Here is a 19,395-nt window from a genome sequence, read left to right as displayed (position 1 = left end):
GACCTCATTTAACACTATGCCTTAACCGAGTTAACTGCTGCAGAGTCCCCAAGGTACAATAGGCCTGCCAAGCCAATTTTCTTGTTGTCCCCCTACTAATTAGATTAGGTAATTATTGCCATTTAAACTTCTCCTAGTTCATTCCATGTTCCTGAAACAACCAACTTCCTGCTATTTTCCTGTCATTCTACATCGATAACTTCCTTCAAGTATTGACTCAAAACACACCTCCTCCAGAAAGACCTTCTTGACTGAACCCATCTCTCAACATTACTGTGAACACATAATGCCACATGAAGTAGCATGAATTCTATATTCTCTAGTGGTTTCATGTGTATATGTATATTCTACTAAGTTATGAACTCCACAGAAATAGACACAATTACTTCAAAGTTTCTACCCCCAAACCAGGCTGAATACAATGATGAATCCTCAATCAACATTTGTTACAAGACTGAAAACTGAGGCTTGAAGACAGGGAGGCATCTGCCTAAAGTTATTCAAATATGAATTCAGTAGTCGAATCCAGAAGGACTGTTTGCATAAGAGAGCTTTGCCACCACTTCCGGCCTCCTCCTCCCTCCAACACTATGCATCTCCCTGAGCTCTGGAAGTATCTGTGTTACCTACATCATAGTCCTTTTTTCCCTACTGGGAAATCCTCTTTCTGTGCTCTGAATAATATTAAAAATAACTCTTCTAGCCCTTCCTCCTCCTTTCAGCTGCCCAGAGAACCCGTCTGGCAGATTCCCTTGTTCACCTCCACTCAGGAGCCAGAACTAGGCACGTGACCCCAGCTCAACCCCTGACTCCAATTCCTCAGGTTACCAAGAGCTATTTTGGGCAATGGAGGCCATGTAGTCCCCTCCTCCCTATCCTCTGGGCCATATCCTAGCTTAGCCCTTCCTGGAAGGTCCATCATAGCCAATAGCCAAGTCAACTTGTCCCAACACCCATATCCAATGGATCCCCAGCTACCTTCATTTCTACTTCTTCAGCCTCATCTTCTTCATCATCATCATCATCATCAAGCATTAAGTGTCTGTTCCCATATGCAGCTCTACCTGAGCTACAAAGAAAACTTAATGTATATACTTGCCTTCAGAGAGCTCAACAGCCTTTTTTTCATAGAAAACCAAGCCAAAAACAATGTACAGTCCTGTGTTGGAAGACTGGCTAACAAGGAGTTGAAAATTCATTCTGAAACATTAGACTCCTGTATGTCAAAGATGTAAGGTGAAATGAATGATAAAGGTGTGTAATTTAAACATGATTGTGACTACAATACAGGGAATATAGCCAATATTTTATAATAACTGTAAATGGAGTATAGCCTGTAAAAATTGAGTCACTATGTTGTACAGTTGTAACTAATATTTTACATCAACTTTATCTCTATTTTTAAAAAAGTAAAATAAAATAAAAAAGATTGTGACAGTCTAAGCTAAGTATGGAAATGTTAAGGAAACCTAATAAAAGGGAAAGAACCTGTTAACCAGGGAAGACTTCCTGGAAGAGGTAAGTTTCCAGGAATACTGTGAACTTTTATTTTCAAAATGGTAAAAATTCAAAAAAATTAAAGGTATGTAGTGAGAGGTAAATTTCCTTTTCATTCCTTATTCCCTGTTTCCCAGTTTTTCTCTCCAGGAAAAAACACTGGCACCAGTGTTGTGTGTATCCTTCCAGAGGAATCAAGATATTGAAGGTGATGAGGAGCATAGATTGTTGGAGAGCAACGGAGGGCTTTTATACCTCTACCTTGAGGGGGGCCAGTGTGCTACATTTCCTAAATGTGTTTCTTTCTTTGGACACATATATTGAGTTATTAAGCTCTGAACAGTACCCTGAATCACCTTTTATAAATTGTACCAATTCTTCAATATCCATTTTTCTTCTCCCCTCTTTTTCCCTTTCTGGAATGGGATGACCTCCATCCAGATCTTGCCTCCCTGGCTGCTCTCTGGCCTCTCCAATGGAGTGGGGGAAGCATCCCGACCGTTTTCTGGGGGTAAACCGTTGAGCCTTTTAGAGTGTAGACACCCTATCACCTAAGCCTGGCAACAAAGTAATTAGGGAGTCAAAAAGCCCCCTTCTGCAGGCCTTGGAGGCCTTCTACTTCCAGCTGTCCCAGCTTCTTCTTGGGGTCTGCAGCTGAGAGTCCTTGCGTTTTCTCTCTGCAGTTTGGCACTTTTGCTCTTTCCGTTCTACCCAACTCTTGTCACTGCCAGTGGAGACACGCGCCTTCCCTCCCTCTGGGACTATTGCTATTAACCCCCAGATATCCACGCCCCTGCTTCCCCAAGTCTGTGGGGGGTTTTGGGGTGTGTATCGCTGACAGGAGTTAGCTCCAGCGGAGGTATTGTGGGCTGGGTGAGATCTGGTCAGCCATCTGGTCCTCAGGTTGGAAGACACCGCAGGGTCAAGGCGCGAGTTCGCGCTAGGGTCTTCAGGGGACGCCCCGGACCGCCAGACCGGAGCGGAGAGCACGGCGCGGCCAGCCTGGGCAGCCGGGGAACCAGCGCGCGAGATGCGGGACGCCGGGGCCCCTCGACCGCTAGGGCGGGGCGGAGGGTGCCGCGGCCCGGGGCCGCCTGCGCGGCAAGCGCCCTACGGCCGGACCCAGGACGGCCGCCAGGGAGCGCTGCAGGCTCCCGCTCGCCCGCCCCCCGGTAGGCGGGGCCGCGCTCTCCCCGCAGCCGCCGCCGCAGCCGCCGCCTGGGCCGCCCCGTGTCCCCGGTGGAGCCGCCGCCGCCGCCGCCGGGAGCTCGATGCGGACGGAGCCCGGGCCGGGCCATGGGGATCCTCAGCATCACGGACCAGGTCAGCCCTCCTGCCCTTGCGCGCTTCCTCCTTCCAGGGCCGGCCGCCGCCGCCACGCGAGCCCGGGGATGTGCGGCCTAGGCTGGGCCCGAGCCCGGGGCTCCCGCCCCGCCCCACGCCGCGCTCCCCTCAACCGAGCCGGTGTCCTTGGGGGCCTGGCGACCGGCGGAGACACCGCGGGAGCCCCCTGCAGCTAGGACCCCAGAGCGGAGCCCCTCCAGCGACGCCCCCCAAACCTGGTGCCCCCCCGCACCGCTCCCCACCCCGGTTCTGCTCCGGCCCGCTCCCTGAACGCCGGTTCTCCCTGCAGCCGCCCCTGGTCCAGGCCATCTTTAGCCGAGATGTGGAGGAAGTGCGTTCCCTCCTCTCGCAGAAGGAGAACATCAATGTGCTGGTGAGTTGGGATCGGGGAGGATGGCGAGCCGGTAATCTGGGCCCTGGTGTTCTGGACCCCTCCCCACCAGTGGGGCGATTCCGTGTCTCCTCGGCTTGGGTGAGGCCACAGCTCTTTCCACCCTGGGATGGGCGACTGCTCCACATTCGGGGATGGAGAGCAGGTCAGACTTGGAGCACAGACCAGTGGGGCTGAGGATGCCCAGAAACGGTGTTCTCTTCTGAACCATCCGTGTCTGCAGCGCCCCCACCTCTCCTGGAAGAAGGAGACTCCGTCGCGGGCGCCGAACCCCTGACTCCACCCTCCTTAGGTGCTTGCTTTGACCTAGGATGGAGGCTTAGGAGGCTGCAGAATCTATGGGAAGAGGTTCTGGGGAAAGGCCTCGAACTATAAGACTTGAGCTGGGGTCCTGGGTAGTTCACCCCCACAGCTGCTCCTCTTTTCTGCCTTCCCAGGACCAAGAGAGGCGAACCCCACTGCATGCTGCTGCCTATGTAGGCGATGTCCCCATTCTCCAGTTGCTACTGATGTCAGGTGAAAGTGGGGAGCTGGAAGGTGTGGCACCAAGGGAGGGGACCTGAGGGAGGAGCCTTTTTTTCATATCCAAAGATTGTCCTCTGGTGCTTGGTCCAGACAAGGTTCCATCTCCATCCAGATTCTCTGGCCTGATTACTGGCCTCCTTCCCTACCTGCTCTCCACCTCCCACCAAAAGTGCAAATTATATCCCCACAGGTGCTAATGTCAACGCTAAGGACACACTGTGGCTGACCCCTCTTCATCGTGCTGCTGCCTCCCGAAATGAGGTACTGGCCTCCCACCTCCCTTCACCCTTCCAAAGAAGATGAGTTGGTTAAAGGTGAAAGATAAGGGTTGGAGTGTCTCTGTCCTCTGCCCTACAAACTGGTCCTCCCCCAGGTAGGGAGGAGACCAGACCTCGGCCCCTCCCTCCTACTCCTAGAACTGGCTGGTAAGGGGGAGCTAAGTGTTGCCAGCTGATGTGACGTCAGAGTAGAGCTTAACACTGGGCTGGCAGACTGTAGGGGGCCCTGCTGCCAGGCCTGAGTGACTCATCCCTCCCTGGGGGGCCACCTTGGAGTCTGATCCCCCTCTGGGCACTGAGATTACTTTCCTTGTGATGGAGGGATGAGGGTAGTGATCTGTTGCATCCCTGCCCCTCAAACAGCATGAAAGTTGACAGCACAAGGATGAAACATTCCTCATCAGCAGGGTCCTTCAGCCCTGAAGAGTGGGAAAAGGAGATCTTCCTCTGGCTTTGTCAGTCTCTTCCCTGGCTCCAGCCACCAGGGGGAGGGACTGAGGCCAGTGGGTGGAGTGGGTGGTGATTAGGAGGAGCACTGTAGCCTGGGTTTTGGAGAGAAACCAGTATCTATTTGCTTACCTAGGTAACGGAAATGACTTTGATGCCTATAGAAGGGCTGAAGGCGGGTATTTGGGGCATTAATGCAGCAGGAGCGTTTATCTTTTCCCAGAAGTGGTGGGGGATTGGGATCCTCCACATGTGTGGATTCGCTTGGTAGTAGCTCTACGTGTGGGTGAAGATTTTCAGGGTCTGGGTTGGGGAATGATACTAGGTGACTGGAGGAAGAGATCCACGTTTTCCTCAGCAAGGTGGGGAAGTTTTTAAGCCCTAAGAAGATCCAGAAGATGGGAAGTAGGTGTTGAAAGGCTAGGTATGTTGGAAAAATGAAAAGAGACTGCTGGCAGGGTGCAGAGACAGGGCCACGTGTGTTGTGCTGACCTCCTCTCCCCTCTGTTTCCTGTTGGTTTACCTCCTCCCCATCTCTCTTCTCCCCTGCCCCCCAACAGAAGGTGCTGGGACTGCTGCTGGCACATTCAGCAGATGTGAATGCCCGGGACAAGCTGTGGCAGACACCATTGCATGTTGCTGCCGCCAACCGGGCCACCAAGTGTGCTGAGGCTCTGGCACCCCTACTGAGCAGCCTCAACGTGGCTGACAGGAGTGGGCGCAGTGCCTTGCACCACGCAGTGCACAGTGGGCATCTGGAGGTGAGGACTGCTCCAAGTCCACGCCAGCCTCGTGCTTTTTCCCTTCCCTTCCTGCTCACCTTCCCTGGCTTCCGGGCCATGAGGCCTGGGGGGAAGCAGCCCAGATGATTATACAAACACTTGGGTTCAAGCACCAAATGAATGGTCAGGTTAGACTGAAATTCTTGACTTGGACCTCAAGAGGGTGATAAAGTCTCTGAAGCTGCATGGAACATGTTTATCTACATGCCTTTTTCTGAAGTGAGAGTCCTTGTCTTTCAGCACATTTCAAAGACTTTTCTTAAGAGTTTAAGGACCACCAGATCACCTGAGAGACTCCCTTGAGTTTACCTCAGACTTCCACATCTACCTGGGATCTCCTTAGTGCCTGCTTTCTCTGTCCCCTCTAGTTCTCTAAATTGTGCTTCCCAAGAACAGAGAAGTTAGGCTGCCTCGGCCTTTTCAGAGGCTGAGGGCTCTGCTCTTAGGGACGTTGAGGACATGAACCCAGCTCTGAACAGGAGTCTCTCATGTCCTGATATAGACGGTGAACCTGCTCCTCAGTAAGGGAGCCAGCCTGAATGTCTGTGACAAAAAGGAGCGGCAGCCTCTGCACTGGGCAGCTTTCCTAGGTGAGAGAAGAATCATGGGAGGAGGAGACATTGGACATTTGGGATTCCTAGGATAGGAATGTGGGGGTTGCAGCCTTTGGAGAGAGGTGCTGGGGCATTAGAACTTGCCCTCCACCTCCTTGAGAGCGTCTTCTCTCTTCCCAGGGCATTTGGAGGTCCTGAAACTGCTGGTGGCACGGGGAGCAGACCTAGGCTGCAAGGACCACAAGGGCTATGGGCTGCTCCATACAGCTGCTGCCAGTGGCCAGATTGAAGTGGTGAAGTACCTGCTCCGGATGGGGGCTGAGGTCAGGGTGCTGGGCACGGGGGCTGGGGCTGAGGGTACGGAGTGGGAGGTCTCACACAGTCTGTTAGGGAGATGAGGTGTTGGGATTGCTGCTGTGCTTTGGGGAGGTCAGGAGGATGTGGTAAGAGGGTCTGAATAATGCTTATTGTAAGCAGTAGTGCCTTCAGTCTTTGGGTTTGGAACCTGAGGCAGTTGTTGGATTTCTGGGGTTCTCTAGGCTGCCTGTGCCGGCTTCCATTTTAAGCTGATACCTCCCTTATCCCCTTACCCTCACCCCTGGAAATCCAGATCGATGAGCCCAACGCTTTTGGAAACACAGCTTTGCACATCGCCTGCTACCTGGGCCAGGATGCTGTGGCTATCGAGCTAGTGAATGCAGGAGCCAATGTCAACCAGCCGAATGACAAGGGCTTCACACCACTGCATGTAGCTGCCGTCTCCACCAATGGCGCGCTCTGCTTGGAGCTGTTGGTCAATAACGGGGCTGATGTCAACTACCAGGTGCCTGAAGGGATGAGTCTGAGACTAGTGGGGAGAGGAACCTGGCTCTGGGGGCCCTGACCGTATCGTCCCCACTGGATGATTCTCTGGGGAACTGTCCACTTGCTTCCTGGGCTGATCAGACCTTCCCAGGGACCCAGGAGGGTGTGGGCTGAGAAGATGTCCACACGATCACTCCGTTCTCAGAGACATGTCCTTTGGAAGGGGGAACAGGGCATTCTCCATGCTTTGCACTAGAAAAAAATGCCATGTTTCCACAGAGCAAAGAAGGGAAAAGTCCTCTGCACATGGCTGCCATCCATGGCCGTTTTACCCGCTCCCAGATCCTCATCCAGAATGGTACGGACTTGGGAGATTTTGTGATCTCTTCTCCTCCCCACCAGAGAACCCCTCCCTAGAAACCCCTTTCTTTCCTCATTCCATCTCCCACCCCGTCTTCCAATCAGGATGGGCACCTGGAGCTCTGAGCAAGGCACCTGTGGAAATGGCCCTGCTCTGCCTGCCCAGCCCCCTCAGGCTCACAAACAAGATAACACGTGTAGAAGGCTTAGCCTGGCCCCTGGCACATAACAAGCACTCAGACGGCAGCTAACTAGCGTAAGTGGTCTGAAGCCTAAGGTCTGAGTGTGTGGGTGTGCATCCCCCCTTCAGGCAGCGAGATTGATTGTGCCGACAAATTTGGGAACACGCCACTGCACGTGGCCGCTCGCTACGGACACGAGCTGCTCATCAGCACCCTCATGACCAACGGCGCGGATACCGCCCGGTGAGTCCAGCCCCCGACCCCACTTCTGGGCTGTCTCTGGTCTGAACAGACTGCTCACGTCAGACCTGGAGAGACCATGGAGAAGCTTCCACAGCGAAGCTCGCTGTCTCCTGGGCTGGTGGGAGGTCCCAGAAAAGAGGTCTGCAGCTGCACCCTCCTTGACCCGAGGCCTGAATCCCTCCACTCCTCCCCAGGCGCGGCATCCACGACATGTTCCCCCTGCACTTAGCTGTTCTCTTTGGATTCTCTGACTGTTGTCGTAAGCTTCTTTCCTCAGGTATGAGCTGACTGGTTTGGGGCTTGGGCAGGAGGGCAGAGGCCTTTCCCCAGTCTGCTCAGTGCCCTCACGTGGGATCTGTGGCTGTTCTGGCCCCGCAGGTCAGCTGTACAGCATTGTGTCTTCACTCAGCAATGAGCACGTGCTTTCAGCTGGGTTTGACATCAATACGCCTGACAGCCTTGGCCGCACCTGTCTTCATGCTGCTGCTTCTGGAGGGTGAGTTCTCTTCCCTCTCTCCCAGGTCTTGAGAGGAGGGCCTGTCAGCAAGGGCCTGGACCCCTCCTTTCCTGCCCGGAGCTCTCCCCTCTCACAGTGAGAGCAGTCGTGGCAGAGAGGGCTGTCCGGTTGCAACCTCCCTCAGCCCCTCCCTGGGGAGAAGCCAGAGGCGCTCTTTCCCTCCCTAAACCTGTGTTCTCCTTCCTTCCAGGAATGTTGAATGTCTTAATTTGCTGTTGAGCAGTGGAGCTGACTTGAGGAGGAGAGACAAATTTGGAAGGTATGCTGATGTGCAGGGGTATATATACATAGGGAACATCTGATTTGAGAGACAAGAGATGGAGGGTGGGGTGGGGAGTTGGAGAGTAAGTGAGGAGAACATTACAAAGCAGCTTTTGGCTGCACATCCAGTTGCATTTGGATCTGCCCCTGATTCTTTTACCTACCCTCCTCCACTTCTCCCCAGGACCCCACTGCACTATGCAGCCGCCAATGGCAGCTACCAGTGCGCCGTCACACTGGTGACTGCTGGGGCAGGCGTCAATGAGGCTGACTGTAAAGGCTGCTCTCCCCTCCACTATGCTGCTGCCTCTGACACCTACAGGAGGTGAGACGCCCACCTGGTTCTTCTCAGCCCCCACCCCCACCCAGGCTCCCCCCAGACTTCTTCCCTCTCCCTCCCCCAGGGCGGAGCCCCACTCATCTTCCACCCACGATGCTGAAGAGGATGAGCCGCTGAAGGAGTCCCGCAGGAAGGAGGCCTTCTTGTGAGTAGCTGCGGAGAGCCCTGGGGTGCGTTCTCCCAGCAGTGCTGACTCTGGTCCCCTTGTTCTCCCACCACCACCACCACCGCTGCTGCCCTGCACCTGAGCTTAGTCCTGGACTACGCACTGTGGGCGCAGGAGACACGGTTCCTTCCCTCAAGGAATGATCTTGAAGGAACTAGAAAAGCCGAACATACAAATTCATTAGTTTATTCCAGAAGCATTATTTGAGTATTTACTTAATAGGTACCAAGTGCTGTGCTAGGTAGTAAGGGTAAAAGATGAATTACCCCAAATTTCTGCTCTTTGAAAACTAATAATTTGTTGGGAAAGATAAGCAAAAGGGCACTTATACACTCTAACGTAAGATATTAATAATAGCAGAAATGGGGTGAGGGATATATGGAAACTCTGTATTATTTTCACAGGTTTTAAAATTAAAGGCTTCTTTAAAAAAAAAATCCAAGAGGCTCAGCTGTGTGACCTTTAGCAAGTAACTTAACCTCTCTGTGCCTCAATTTCTTCACTCATAGCAGGGATAAGAATAGTATCTACTTCATAGGATCATTATGAGGATTAAATGACTTAATACACATGGCGTACTTAGAGCAATGTTTGACACATAGTAAATACCATATTAATATTACTACTAGCACAACCACGACAACCTATGCGAATGGTGCCAATGGAGTACAGAGGGGGAGGCACCTGACTGGGAAGGTTGGGAAAGGTGTCACAGAGGAGGAGATTCTGGGAGCGAGTTTCAGATGAGTCGGACTCTTTCAGATGGGCTGGGAAGAGAAAGCAGGGGTTCAGCATGCCTGGAGATGGGCGAAGAGTGTGTCAATCAGCAGGTTGGTAACTGATGATTGTGCTCCAGGTTCTCTAGGAGAGCATTCACGAATAAAGGAGGGCATTGAAGCCAGGGCAGACCTGGTGGGTCTGGAGCTGGAGTTGAATGGACAGGAGTTAGCCTAGCAAGAGCAGGAGATGGGTGTTGGCCAGCTAGGCCTGGAGGGGCTCCCTCACCCTCTCCTGTGCCCCTTCCTGGCTGGGCCTGTCCCTGCCTCACAGTCTGTTCCTGCCCCCAGCTGTTTGGAGTTCTTACTGGATAACGGTGCAGACCCCTCCCTGCGGGACAGGCAGGGCTACACAGCCGTGCACTATGCAGCTGCCTATGGCAACAGACAGAACCTCGAACTGGTATGTGTGGGACCTGGCCTGGAGGTGGGGAGCAGGGCAGGGCACGGCACACAGTCTACCTTTGTGTTTGTGGATTCTCAAACCAAGGGATGAATCGAATGTGGTCTCTAGATCCAGGGGCTAAGGGGATTGCTGTAGGGGGTTCAGGAGTAAAATCTTGGGAGTACCAGAACCTCAGCACCTACTGACTGTTCTGTCCATTGCAGCTCTTAGAAATGTCCTTTAACTGCCTGGAGGATGTGGAGAGCACCATTCCAGTCAGCCCTTTGCACTTAGCTGTGAGTCCCAGGTCTTTTCCTTTCGCCTTCCTTGTCCCTACCTGCCCCATTCCTACACACAGCTAGAAGCACCTGTGAGTCGGTCCTTGCTTCCGCCTTCTTGTAGGGATGTGTTATGCAGGCAGGGGTCTGGAGAGAGGCCTGAGGAGCTCACAGCTGGGCGCAGGCCTGCTGCCTGGAGTCTCCCCGTGGGCCCTGAGAGCCAAGTAGGGGCAGTGTCCTGAGCTGTTTCCCTTGGTTGCCTGTGCCCCTCCAGGCCTACAACGGTCACTGTGAAGCCCTGAAGACACTGGCGGAGACGCTGGTGAATCTGGATGTAAGGGACCACAAGGGCCGGACCGCGCTCTTTCTGGCCACTGAGCGAGGCTCTACTGAGTGTGTGGAGGTGCTAACGGCCCACGGCGCCTCTGCCCTCATCAAGGAGCGCAAGCGCAAGTGGACACCCCTGCACGCTGCTGGTGAGCGCGCCCTTCAGGCTGCTCCCTCCCCTTGCCACCCACCCCAGGCTTCAAAGACTGGTCCCCAAATCCCTTCTGATTGGGACCAGGCTTGGGAGTGGAGTAGGGTGAGGAGAATGGAAACTTCAAGTACTGATTTGCAGCCTCCTGTCCAGGTCTTCCCATAGCCTCCACCCTCAAGTCCTTTATGCTTTACCTGGTCTCCTCCCCCTCACTATGCCCTGACACAGGCCCCATTTCCTCCTAGCTGCCTCTGGCCACACTGATTCCCTGCACTTGCTGATCGACAGTGGGGAACGAGCTGACATCACAGATGTCATGGATGCCTATGGACAGTGAGTGTGGGCCGGGTGTGGGGTGCAGGTTTCCCGTCCCTGCCGGGCCCACACCCTTTCTCCTGCCCACTCTGTAGAACCCCACTGATGCTGGCCATCATGAATGGCCACGTGGACTGTGTACATCTGCTGCTAGAGAAAGGATCCACCGCTGATGCTGCTGACCTCCGCGGCCGCACTGCCCTCCACCGTGGGGTGAGTGAGCTGCTAGGTGGGTCACTCACAGATGGGCCTGGATATGGGAGCACAGGACCCACCAGCAGTAAGACATCAGATTGTCCAGCAAGTGGGCCAGGATCTTGTGCCCATGGTCTTAGTGGGCATTACTGTGTCTGCTCCAGGATGCATATCTGACATCTGTAGCTAAGAGCCCTGATTACCTTGCTCTACAATCACATACGGCCACCTGCTCACTGCCCAGACTCTGTCCCAGGATACCCGGCTGGCCCTGTCCTGTTAGATAATGATGTCACTACCTTCCCCACCGTCACCTGTCCTATAGCCGCCTCCTCCTCGTCCCCTGGGATTCTTTGGCCCCTTAGTCTCCCTCTGCAAAGGGCCAGGATTGACTCTCGCCATCCTGATTGTCTGTTGGCATAGAATCAGGAAAGTGCTCCCTAACACTTAGAATCATTGCTGTAAAGACGGGTTGGAGCCTTGAAAGTGATTCTTCCTCCTGAGCCAGCCCTGGTGACTGGCCACTGGAAACAGAGTAGCTCCTCACCCTCACTCACACCCCCATGTCACCCACAGGCAGTGACTGGCTGTGAGGACTGCCTGGCTGCCCTGCTGGACCACGACGCATTTGTGCTGTGCCGAGACTTCAAGGGCCGCACCCCCATTCACCTGGCCTCCGCCTGTGGCCACACTGCAGTACTGCGCACCCTGCTGCAGGCTGCCCTTTCCACAGATCCCCTGGATGCCGGGGTGGATTACAGCGGATACTCGCCCATGCACTGGGCCTCCTACACTGGTGTGTTTCTGGGGCCTCTGGAGGCACAGCCATGTGTGTGTGTTGGGGGAGCAGACAAGGACAAGTGGGTTGAGGGAGGGACCTGGGTTGATCTGGAAGTGGAATGGAGTGTCAAGAGATGGGACAGGACAGACGTGGGGGACTTTGTTGTTGTTTCTCTCCATCACCACTCTTCCCTCCTCGTACCCAGGACATGAAGATTGTCTGGAGTTGTTACTTGAACACAGCCCGTTTTCATACCTGGAAGGAAACCCCTTCACTCCTTTGCACTGTGCAGTGTAAGTCCCTTCCTACACCCTAGCCCTTCTCAAGGCTCTGTGATCTGGGCTTAGGACAGGCAGTCCGTTTCCCCTGCCCCTCCCACTCACCCTTCCTCTTTCCCCAGAATTAATAACCAGGACAGCACCACAGAGATGCTGCTGGGAGCTCTGGGTGCCAAGATTGTGAACAGCCGTGATGCCAAAGGACGGTGAGTGTTAGGAGCCAGGGAGAAGCCTCCGTTGCCTCTGGCTTCCTCTTCACTCGGGAGAAAGGGCCTTCCCTGTTTCACACTTCCCCGCCCCCTAGGACCCCTCTTCACGCCGCTGCCTTCGCGGACAACGTCTCTGGGCTCCGGATGCTGCTGCAGCATCAAGCCGAGGTGAACGCCACTGACCACACTGGCCGCACTGCGCTCATGACGGCGGCTGAGAGCGGGCAGACCGCTGCTGTGGGTGTGTAGGGGACGCGTGGGGAAGGGAGGCGCTCCCCTGGGTTTTCACAAGATGGGTCAGCCCTGCCTGTGGGACTCAGGATACAGGAGGCATGTCTTTAGCTCTTTCCCCCTCTGCAGAGGGGATGCAAAGTGTGTGCAGATAGGAGGGTGGAGAGCCAGGATGGTGCTGCCCTGGAAGGGAGCGTCAGTCCGTTCTGCCCCTTTCCCTTGTAGAATTTCTGCTGTATCGAGGGAAGGCAGACCTTACTGTGCTGGATGAAAACAAGAACACTGCCCTCCACTTGGCCTGTAGCAAGGTACTGCCTGGGCTGCTGGTAGGGTCCAGGCTTGGTGAAGGGGGCTGGGTCTGGGGACCAAGAGCGTGCTCAGCGGAGGGCAGGACTGTCCAGCCTGTCTGACTGGTGGAATAGCTTTTTGTCCCCCTGCCATGCCCTCAGCTCCTACTGTCGTGCTTCCACTTCACGAGCCCCCACCCCCCGTCTCTCCCTCAGGGCCACGAGAAATGTGCCCTCATGATCCTGGCAGAAACCCAAGACCTTGGCCTTATCAATGCTACCAACAGTGCGCTGCAGATGTGAGTGCATGGGGAAGGGGTCTCCTGGCTGGGGGAGGCAGGTGGGTAAAGAAATTGCTGTCCACATCCCAGGGGCAGCGCACAGGATCCGCTCAGCACTCTTGCTCCCGTGGCTGGGGGTGGAAGTGCAGCAAGCTGCCTCCACACTCCTTCTTTTTCCTTTCTTCCAAGGCCACTACACATTGCTGCCCGGAATGGTCTAGCTTCTGTGGTGCAGGCCCTGCTGAGTCGTGGGGCGACAGTGCTGGCTGTGGATGAAGAAGGTGGGTGGGGTCCGGAGGCCCCCGCCTCTCCCAGGTTTGGGGTCAGGGATGTTCTTCAGGAGGTGACTTCTTAACCTTACTGGTTAAGAAACTGAATTTTCTTCACATGGGAAGTCTTCAGAGCAAGGCTCCAACACCAATACGCTAGCGTCTCTGAGGGGAGTCTGACGGAACTAGATGGAGGCAGCGGAGTGCTCAGGAAGACCTCCCACACACCTCAGTGTCCCAGCCTCCTGACCATCGGCTCTGCCCTTTACCCCATGCATGGACAGTCTGCCTGTCAGCCTCCCTGGGCCCTCATAGCCCCTGAATTCTGACCATGCTGGGTCTTGCCTGCCTTGGCTACCCTGCACAGATAAGAGAGCTCAGGGCCTGGGGTGGGGGGGGTGGATGGGGTGGATGGGGACTCAGGGATGCAGGACCCTGGGGCTCAGTTCTCTGCTTTGCCCTGCAGGTCACACCCCGGCATTGGCCTGTGCCCCCAACAAAGATGTGGCAGACTGCCTGGCCTTGATCCTTTCCACCATGAAGCCTTTCCCACCCAAGGACGCTGTCAGTCCTTTCAGCTTCAGCCTGCTCAAGAACTGCAGCATCGCGGCAGCCAAGACGGTGGGTGGCTGCGGCGCCCTGCCCCACGGGGCCTCCTGCCCCTACAGCCAGGAGCGGCACGGCGCCATTGGGTTAGATGGCTGCTACTCCGAGTAGCCCCTCCAGTGTCCCTCCCCCTGCCGGTGGCTTGATACCTTATTCTATTTATTTAGAAAAAGTCTATACATTTAGGGCACTTTAAAGGAGAACACGACTGGGTTGGGGGGCGGAGGGGGGAGAAAAGCACTGGGGAGCAGCTGCTCACCCCTTTGCCACACCATCCTGGCCTGGCAGGGCTCTGGGACTGACAGGGAGCACCCCAGGCCCTTGGTACCCCCAGGGCAATCCCTTCTGCCAAGTGTCCCAAAATGATTGCTCAATGCCTGGCTCCCCTTCTTTTATCCCCTCTCTCAGTCCCCCTTTCTGCTGCCAGCTCCCTCAACTCTTCCCTCTGACTCTCCGCTCTGTCCCCTGCCCCTGCCAGGCAGATCCCTTCCTCTACTTCCATACCCATCACTGCCTCCCTGCTCAGCCGGCCCCTCCATCCCCGCAGCAGTGAGAAGCCTTAATTCCTGGTACTGTGTGAGCACTCTGGGGGTGTCCCCCTCCCCCTTCAGGGGCAGCTAGTGGACGAGGGGGGAGGGTATTTAGCACTGGGGCCTGGAGCTTTTCCCCCACTTCTGTTTCCCATCACCCCTAAAGTTCAAATGCAAAACACTTGAAGCAGCAACTACTGTACCTGGGCCCCAATCCTGCACTCTCCCTGGCTCCTCATATGCAAATCAAGGGCTGGTTCTGCCCCCACAGCCTGCCCCGCCCTGCTTCCCTCCCTGGCCTGGCCCCCTGACCACGCACTTTAACCTTGCTTCTTTCTTTTAACTTCTTTTGGGAGGGTGGAGCCTGTGGCCATTCCCCCTCTGGCTCTCCTCTCCCTTAACTTTGAGGCTTGTCATGAATTTTTAAGTAAGTATTTTATCCTTTAGGGGAAGAAACAAGTTAATTTCCTGCCCATTTCAAAACCACAGCCCTAGTATGTCCTCTGTGTTTCAGGCATGTGTTTGCATGTGTGTGGAGGGAGGGACCATATTCTTCCTCCTAGGCCCCCCAACCCCACAGCTCCTCTGTGCCCCGTCTGCCGCCACCTTCTGTTAGGTCCAAGAGTACCCACCGCCCCCAGTCACTCCTGATCTGAAGCCAAAGATGGTGGGAGGGGCAGGGCAGACTAGGGACCGTGGCTACTTGAGGACCCAGGCTTCCCCTCTTGTGTGAGGATGAAGTTCTGATCTAGGGAGCGACGAATAGACACTGAGGCTTGGTTCCTGCCTTCCCAGCAGCGGGGAGAGAAGGGATTGAGCTAGGGGCTGCACTGAGAAGATTCCTAAAAGTCGCACCCCGAAAGCCAAACTGGGCTGGAGTGAGGAGGGGGCAGTTTTCTCTCTAAATGTAGCATTGCATTTGGCCCTGGTCCCTTCAGATGCCCTGTCCATCCATCTCCTAGCCAAGCCTCCTGGACAGTTGGACCTGCTCCTGCAGCCCAGTGTTCCCTTCCTCACACTCAATACCTCAGCCAGGGGCCAAGACACAGAACTTGAATAGAGGTCATGCCCCCTCCGCCCCCACAGTGCATCCTTGCCCAGTTTGGCTGCCATCAGTATTGTCCCCTGAGAACTGGACAGGCTTCGTTTACACAGAACAGGGTCTCCCCCTGGGGGTCCCTCAGCCTCCTTCCCCCACCCACGCTTGCTTTATTCATGATCTTACCCCCTTTTCAGTTGTGTTCCCTGCAAGTCTTGCCACCCGTGCCAAGGGTGAGTTGAGGGGAGAGGGGGGCATCCCAGTGACCCCTCCCCCCGACTGACACCCTTAGCCATACCTCATGCTGGTTCCCTGAAGCCTGGGGGTGTTTGTCCAAGTCCTTGTTCTTTTTGTCGTGGTCCCTTTTTGTCCCCTTTCTCTCTGTGTCTCGCTCCCCTCAACCCTCAGTTCCTAAACCATTTCAAAGCTTCCAAATGACCATTATTGGTGAGAAGGATTGTGCAGTTTTTAGTTTTTAGTTTTGTTTTTGAAGCCAAAGGGCCTTGCGACGCCCCTCTTGCCCACCTCCCTTCACACCCTATCCTCCCCTATACGACAATCAATGTGACCTCTCTTAAGGGCTGCAGCCCCCACCCCCAACCCTGCTGGTTCTGCAAAGCTTGCCCCCAACTTCAGTTCTCTCTCCTCAGATCTTCCCGTTCCACCCCCCTCTGCCTTCTCATTTTGGTGCTGGGAATTAGGTGTTGGGGGGCAGGGGAGTGGGGAGATGGGTCCTCCAGAGAAGACACTCGGGGTATCAGTCGTGTTCTCCTTTATCAATGTTTGGCGACGACAGGAAGAAGCTGAGTATTGTCAGGAGCCCCATCGTGCTAGATGAGATTTCTGGTGGCTGCCCGTTCCCTGCTGCGCCTTCAGCACCCGTCAGCAGTGCTGGGGCCGGTTGTGGGGAGTCCTCTGTGCCTCCTCATGTGGTCGTGAGGAGGCCTGGGGGATGGGCAGCCTCCTCTCCTTATGCCAAAGGAAACCCCACACCCTACCCCAGTCTCCCCAGCCCCTAGTGTCTTTGAAGCATTTTGACCATTCTCATGGCCACTGCATATTTATTTTAATGTTAAGTTGTTTTTTTTTTAAACCTCTTTGACTTAAACGGGTGTGGAGAAGTAAAACAGGCAGAATGCCCCCCAATCTTAAGGGGGTAGGGTGGGGAGGAAACATCTTCCCTTTGCCCTCCCTCTCCCCCTCCCCCTCCCCACCGCAGCTCTAAAGCACTTGCTTCAAGTAATAAGCACTTTTGAGAAAAGGCCTATTTTAAGTGAGGACCCTGGGTGCAGCCCCAGGTCCCAGCAAAGGAGACAGAGCGAGGGCTACATAGGAGACAGGGAAACAGACGTGGGAATCAGAGGGCGAGATGAACAGAGCCAGTTTTTAGTTTCTGATTTTTGGGGAGCTGTTTCTGATTGGGCGGTGGCTTTGGTAGGGTTGTGTACTATCCTTCAGAAAAACAAATGGCACAAACTGTGGGTCCCAGGATGGACCAACAGACCCAGGTCACTGCCACTGTCCAACTGAGACTGACGGGCCACCTCCCCCGCCCCGTGGCCCCCTGAGCCATAGGACTGCTGAAAACCACTGAATGTACAGCCCAGGTTGGGGTGGGGAGCAGCCCCTGGGGGAGGGGGCTTCTCCTTTTGTTTGGTGCTGTGGGGGGTGGGAGAGATGAGACTGAGGGACTGCCACCCCACTTAGACATGTGTTCCTTGGGGTGGAGGGGCTGAGGAGGGCTTGCCTCCCTCTCCAACCCCAGCCATGGCCCCTCTTCCTTCCTCACCCCTATCCGTTTTGACTGTAAGTCCAGCTCACCTTTGCCTTCAATATGTAACCAAAGGAAAACTCAATACTGTTTCCACCGCTGTCTGCCCACCCGAGCACCTTCTTACTCCCCAGACTTAGGAGGGGAGAAGGGCGGGGGGGGACAGGGGGTGGGGGCCAGAGTGAACGGTTCTACAGCTGTACCCCCAAAGCCTCCTCTGGGGTCTTGGAAGGGACCCTGGGAGAGAGGGTGTTGGGGCCAGGCTGGAGGGACTGGGAGCAGGCATGCTCAAGATCTTGTGCACATGAGTGTGACTTCGTCTGAATGACTCCAGTGACTGCGCTCCAGAGGGAGGCCCCTTCCTCCTTCCCTCTCCGCCATTTCTCACCCTTTCCCCGCATCCAGTGTTCATACCCCACCTCCCCTTCCCACCACAAAGGAAAATAGCCTTACAGACCCTAGCCCAGAAACCCTCCTCCCGGGGCACACCAGCACGGGGCCCCATCCCGCCTAGTTTGAACCCTACCTTTTAAGAAGGAGGGATAAGGAGCAAAGCAGCCCCTTCCCCTCCAATCGCGGCGACTCCAGCCCTCCGCGGCCGCGGCCCAGACTGGGCGAGCGCGGAGGTCAGGAATCCTTGAGGACCAAGCCCAGTGGTCTGGGAAGAGGGAGGTAGAGAGGGAAGGGTCTGACTTGGGGACCCCCTCCTCCTGACCCAACCCCTAGAGAAGCGACCAAATCCCAGAGATGGGAGGAAGCTGGGGTGGGGAGGGTCTGCTCTATGAATTACTTGAAGGTACTGACTCCAAGGCTGCTGTTGCCCACTTAGGTGTGAGGGGGACACTGTCATTGCATTTGGGAGGGCGGAGGGTGGCGGGTGACGAGAGGATCTGCCCTTGGCCCTCGCTCACTCCTGCTAGGCCCTTTCCCTGAGGAGCCTGTCTTTGTCCCCAGGGAAGCCGGGGCGAGCCTGCCCCTCCCACCTCCGTCCCTCACTCTGGGCACCCTCTCCAATTGCACTAAATTAGCTGTGTGCCAGTCTTACCCCACACCACACAGGGTGGGGTCTCTGCTTCCAGTCCTTTCTCCCCACTGCCTCTGCTCCCATCCCAGACAATCTCCTTGATCCCCTGTATTCCTGGATAGCTCAGCTTTGTGTGTGTGTGTTTGGGGGGTGGGGGTGGGTTCTGGCTGGAGTGGGTTTGGTTGGGGTTTGGGAAGGGCTAGGGGGAAGATGGAGGATGCAGCCTTCTACCCCCTTCCTTAACTCCAAGCCACAGAAGCCTGGGAGGGAGGGTGCCTCCACTCGCTGCCGTGTGTCTTGCAGATGTGCCAAAATGTGGGTGGGGGGGAGGGGAGGGTGCCTGGCAGAGCGGCCTCCAGGGTGGCTCTCTCAAAGCAATACAGTTCCTCCTGCCTGGGGGATGGCAAGACAGGGGAGAGGGTTGGGTTAGGGACCTGGGGGTTCCCTGTGTACAGCTGTGTATTTTCAGGGGTGTTCTCTGTCTGGTACCCACTGTGGGCGTCTCTGTGTGTGTGAACCTCCCCTTCCCTGTGCCCTGCATGACCTGTGATGCTGCAGACACCACCATCCTGTGTGCAGGGGTGTGTTGGGGGCACTGAGGGGCATGTCCCATGTCCTGTTGCACCCTCCACCCTGTGACCCATGTACTCGGTTGTAGGAAGTAAAGAGAACTGAGCACAATTCACTGGATTCTAGTTGAATCTTTCTCTAAGCAATGTTCCCCTTCCTGCCCTTCTCCCTGCCCTGGATCCACCTGTGGTGCTAGTGTTGGGGTTGGGGGTGATTAATGCTGGTGGGCAGCAATAAAGGGCAGACCTGCCCAGATGCCTGTATCCCCAGGGTGCTGAGGGCAGCAGGAAAAAGTGGGGACTTCAGTGCATTTGCCCCACCCCTCCCCCTCCTCCCTGGGCTAAAGCACAATGCTCTCCCCGCAAATTGCAGATCGCAGATCGATGCACCCTGCATCCTCG

At 55.4% G+C, this 19,395-nt stretch overlaps 1 protein-coding gene across 1 annotated transcript; it reads left to right on the top strand.

Annotated features, from left to right (window-relative positions):
* Nucleotides 1-2,685: 2,685 nt before the first annotated feature.
* On the top strand, nucleotides 2,686-18,775 carry LOC140685439 (serine/threonine-protein phosphatase 6 regulatory ankyrin repeat subunit C-like). The gene is made up of 28 exons (XM_072972624.1): nucleotides 2,686-2,820; nucleotides 3,131-3,214; nucleotides 3,670-3,748; nucleotides 3,948-4,018; nucleotides 5,043-5,243; nucleotides 5,767-5,854; nucleotides 5,999-6,141; nucleotides 6,429-6,641; nucleotides 6,902-6,980; nucleotides 7,293-7,407; nucleotides 7,602-7,684; nucleotides 7,786-7,903; nucleotides 8,115-8,183; nucleotides 8,370-8,510; nucleotides 8,590-8,670; nucleotides 9,759-9,870; nucleotides 10,077-10,148; nucleotides 10,405-10,606; nucleotides 10,854-10,941; nucleotides 11,019-11,136; nucleotides 11,695-11,914; nucleotides 12,105-12,192; nucleotides 12,300-12,383; nucleotides 12,482-12,627; nucleotides 12,843-12,925; nucleotides 13,121-13,203; nucleotides 13,375-13,466; nucleotides 13,921-18,775. Exons 1-28 carry the CDS (start codon nucleotides 2,794-2,796, stop codon nucleotides 14,169-14,171), a joined length of 3,231 nt encoding a protein of 1,076 aa, XP_072828725.1. The 5' UTR covers nucleotides 2,686-2,793; the 3' UTR covers nucleotides 14,172-18,775.
* The last annotated feature ends 620 nt before the right edge of the window (nucleotides 18,776-19,395 follow it).

Source organism: Vicugna pacos, chromosome 12 (assembly GCF_048564905.1).
Source record: "Vicugna pacos chromosome 12, VicPac4, whole genome shotgun sequence".
NCBI classification, from domain to species: Eukaryota; Metazoa; Chordata; class Mammalia; order Artiodactyla; family Camelidae; genus Vicugna; species Vicugna pacos.
The sequence above is the reverse complement of the archived record's forward strand: the minus strand, read 5'-3'. Positions and strand labels throughout refer to the sequence as shown.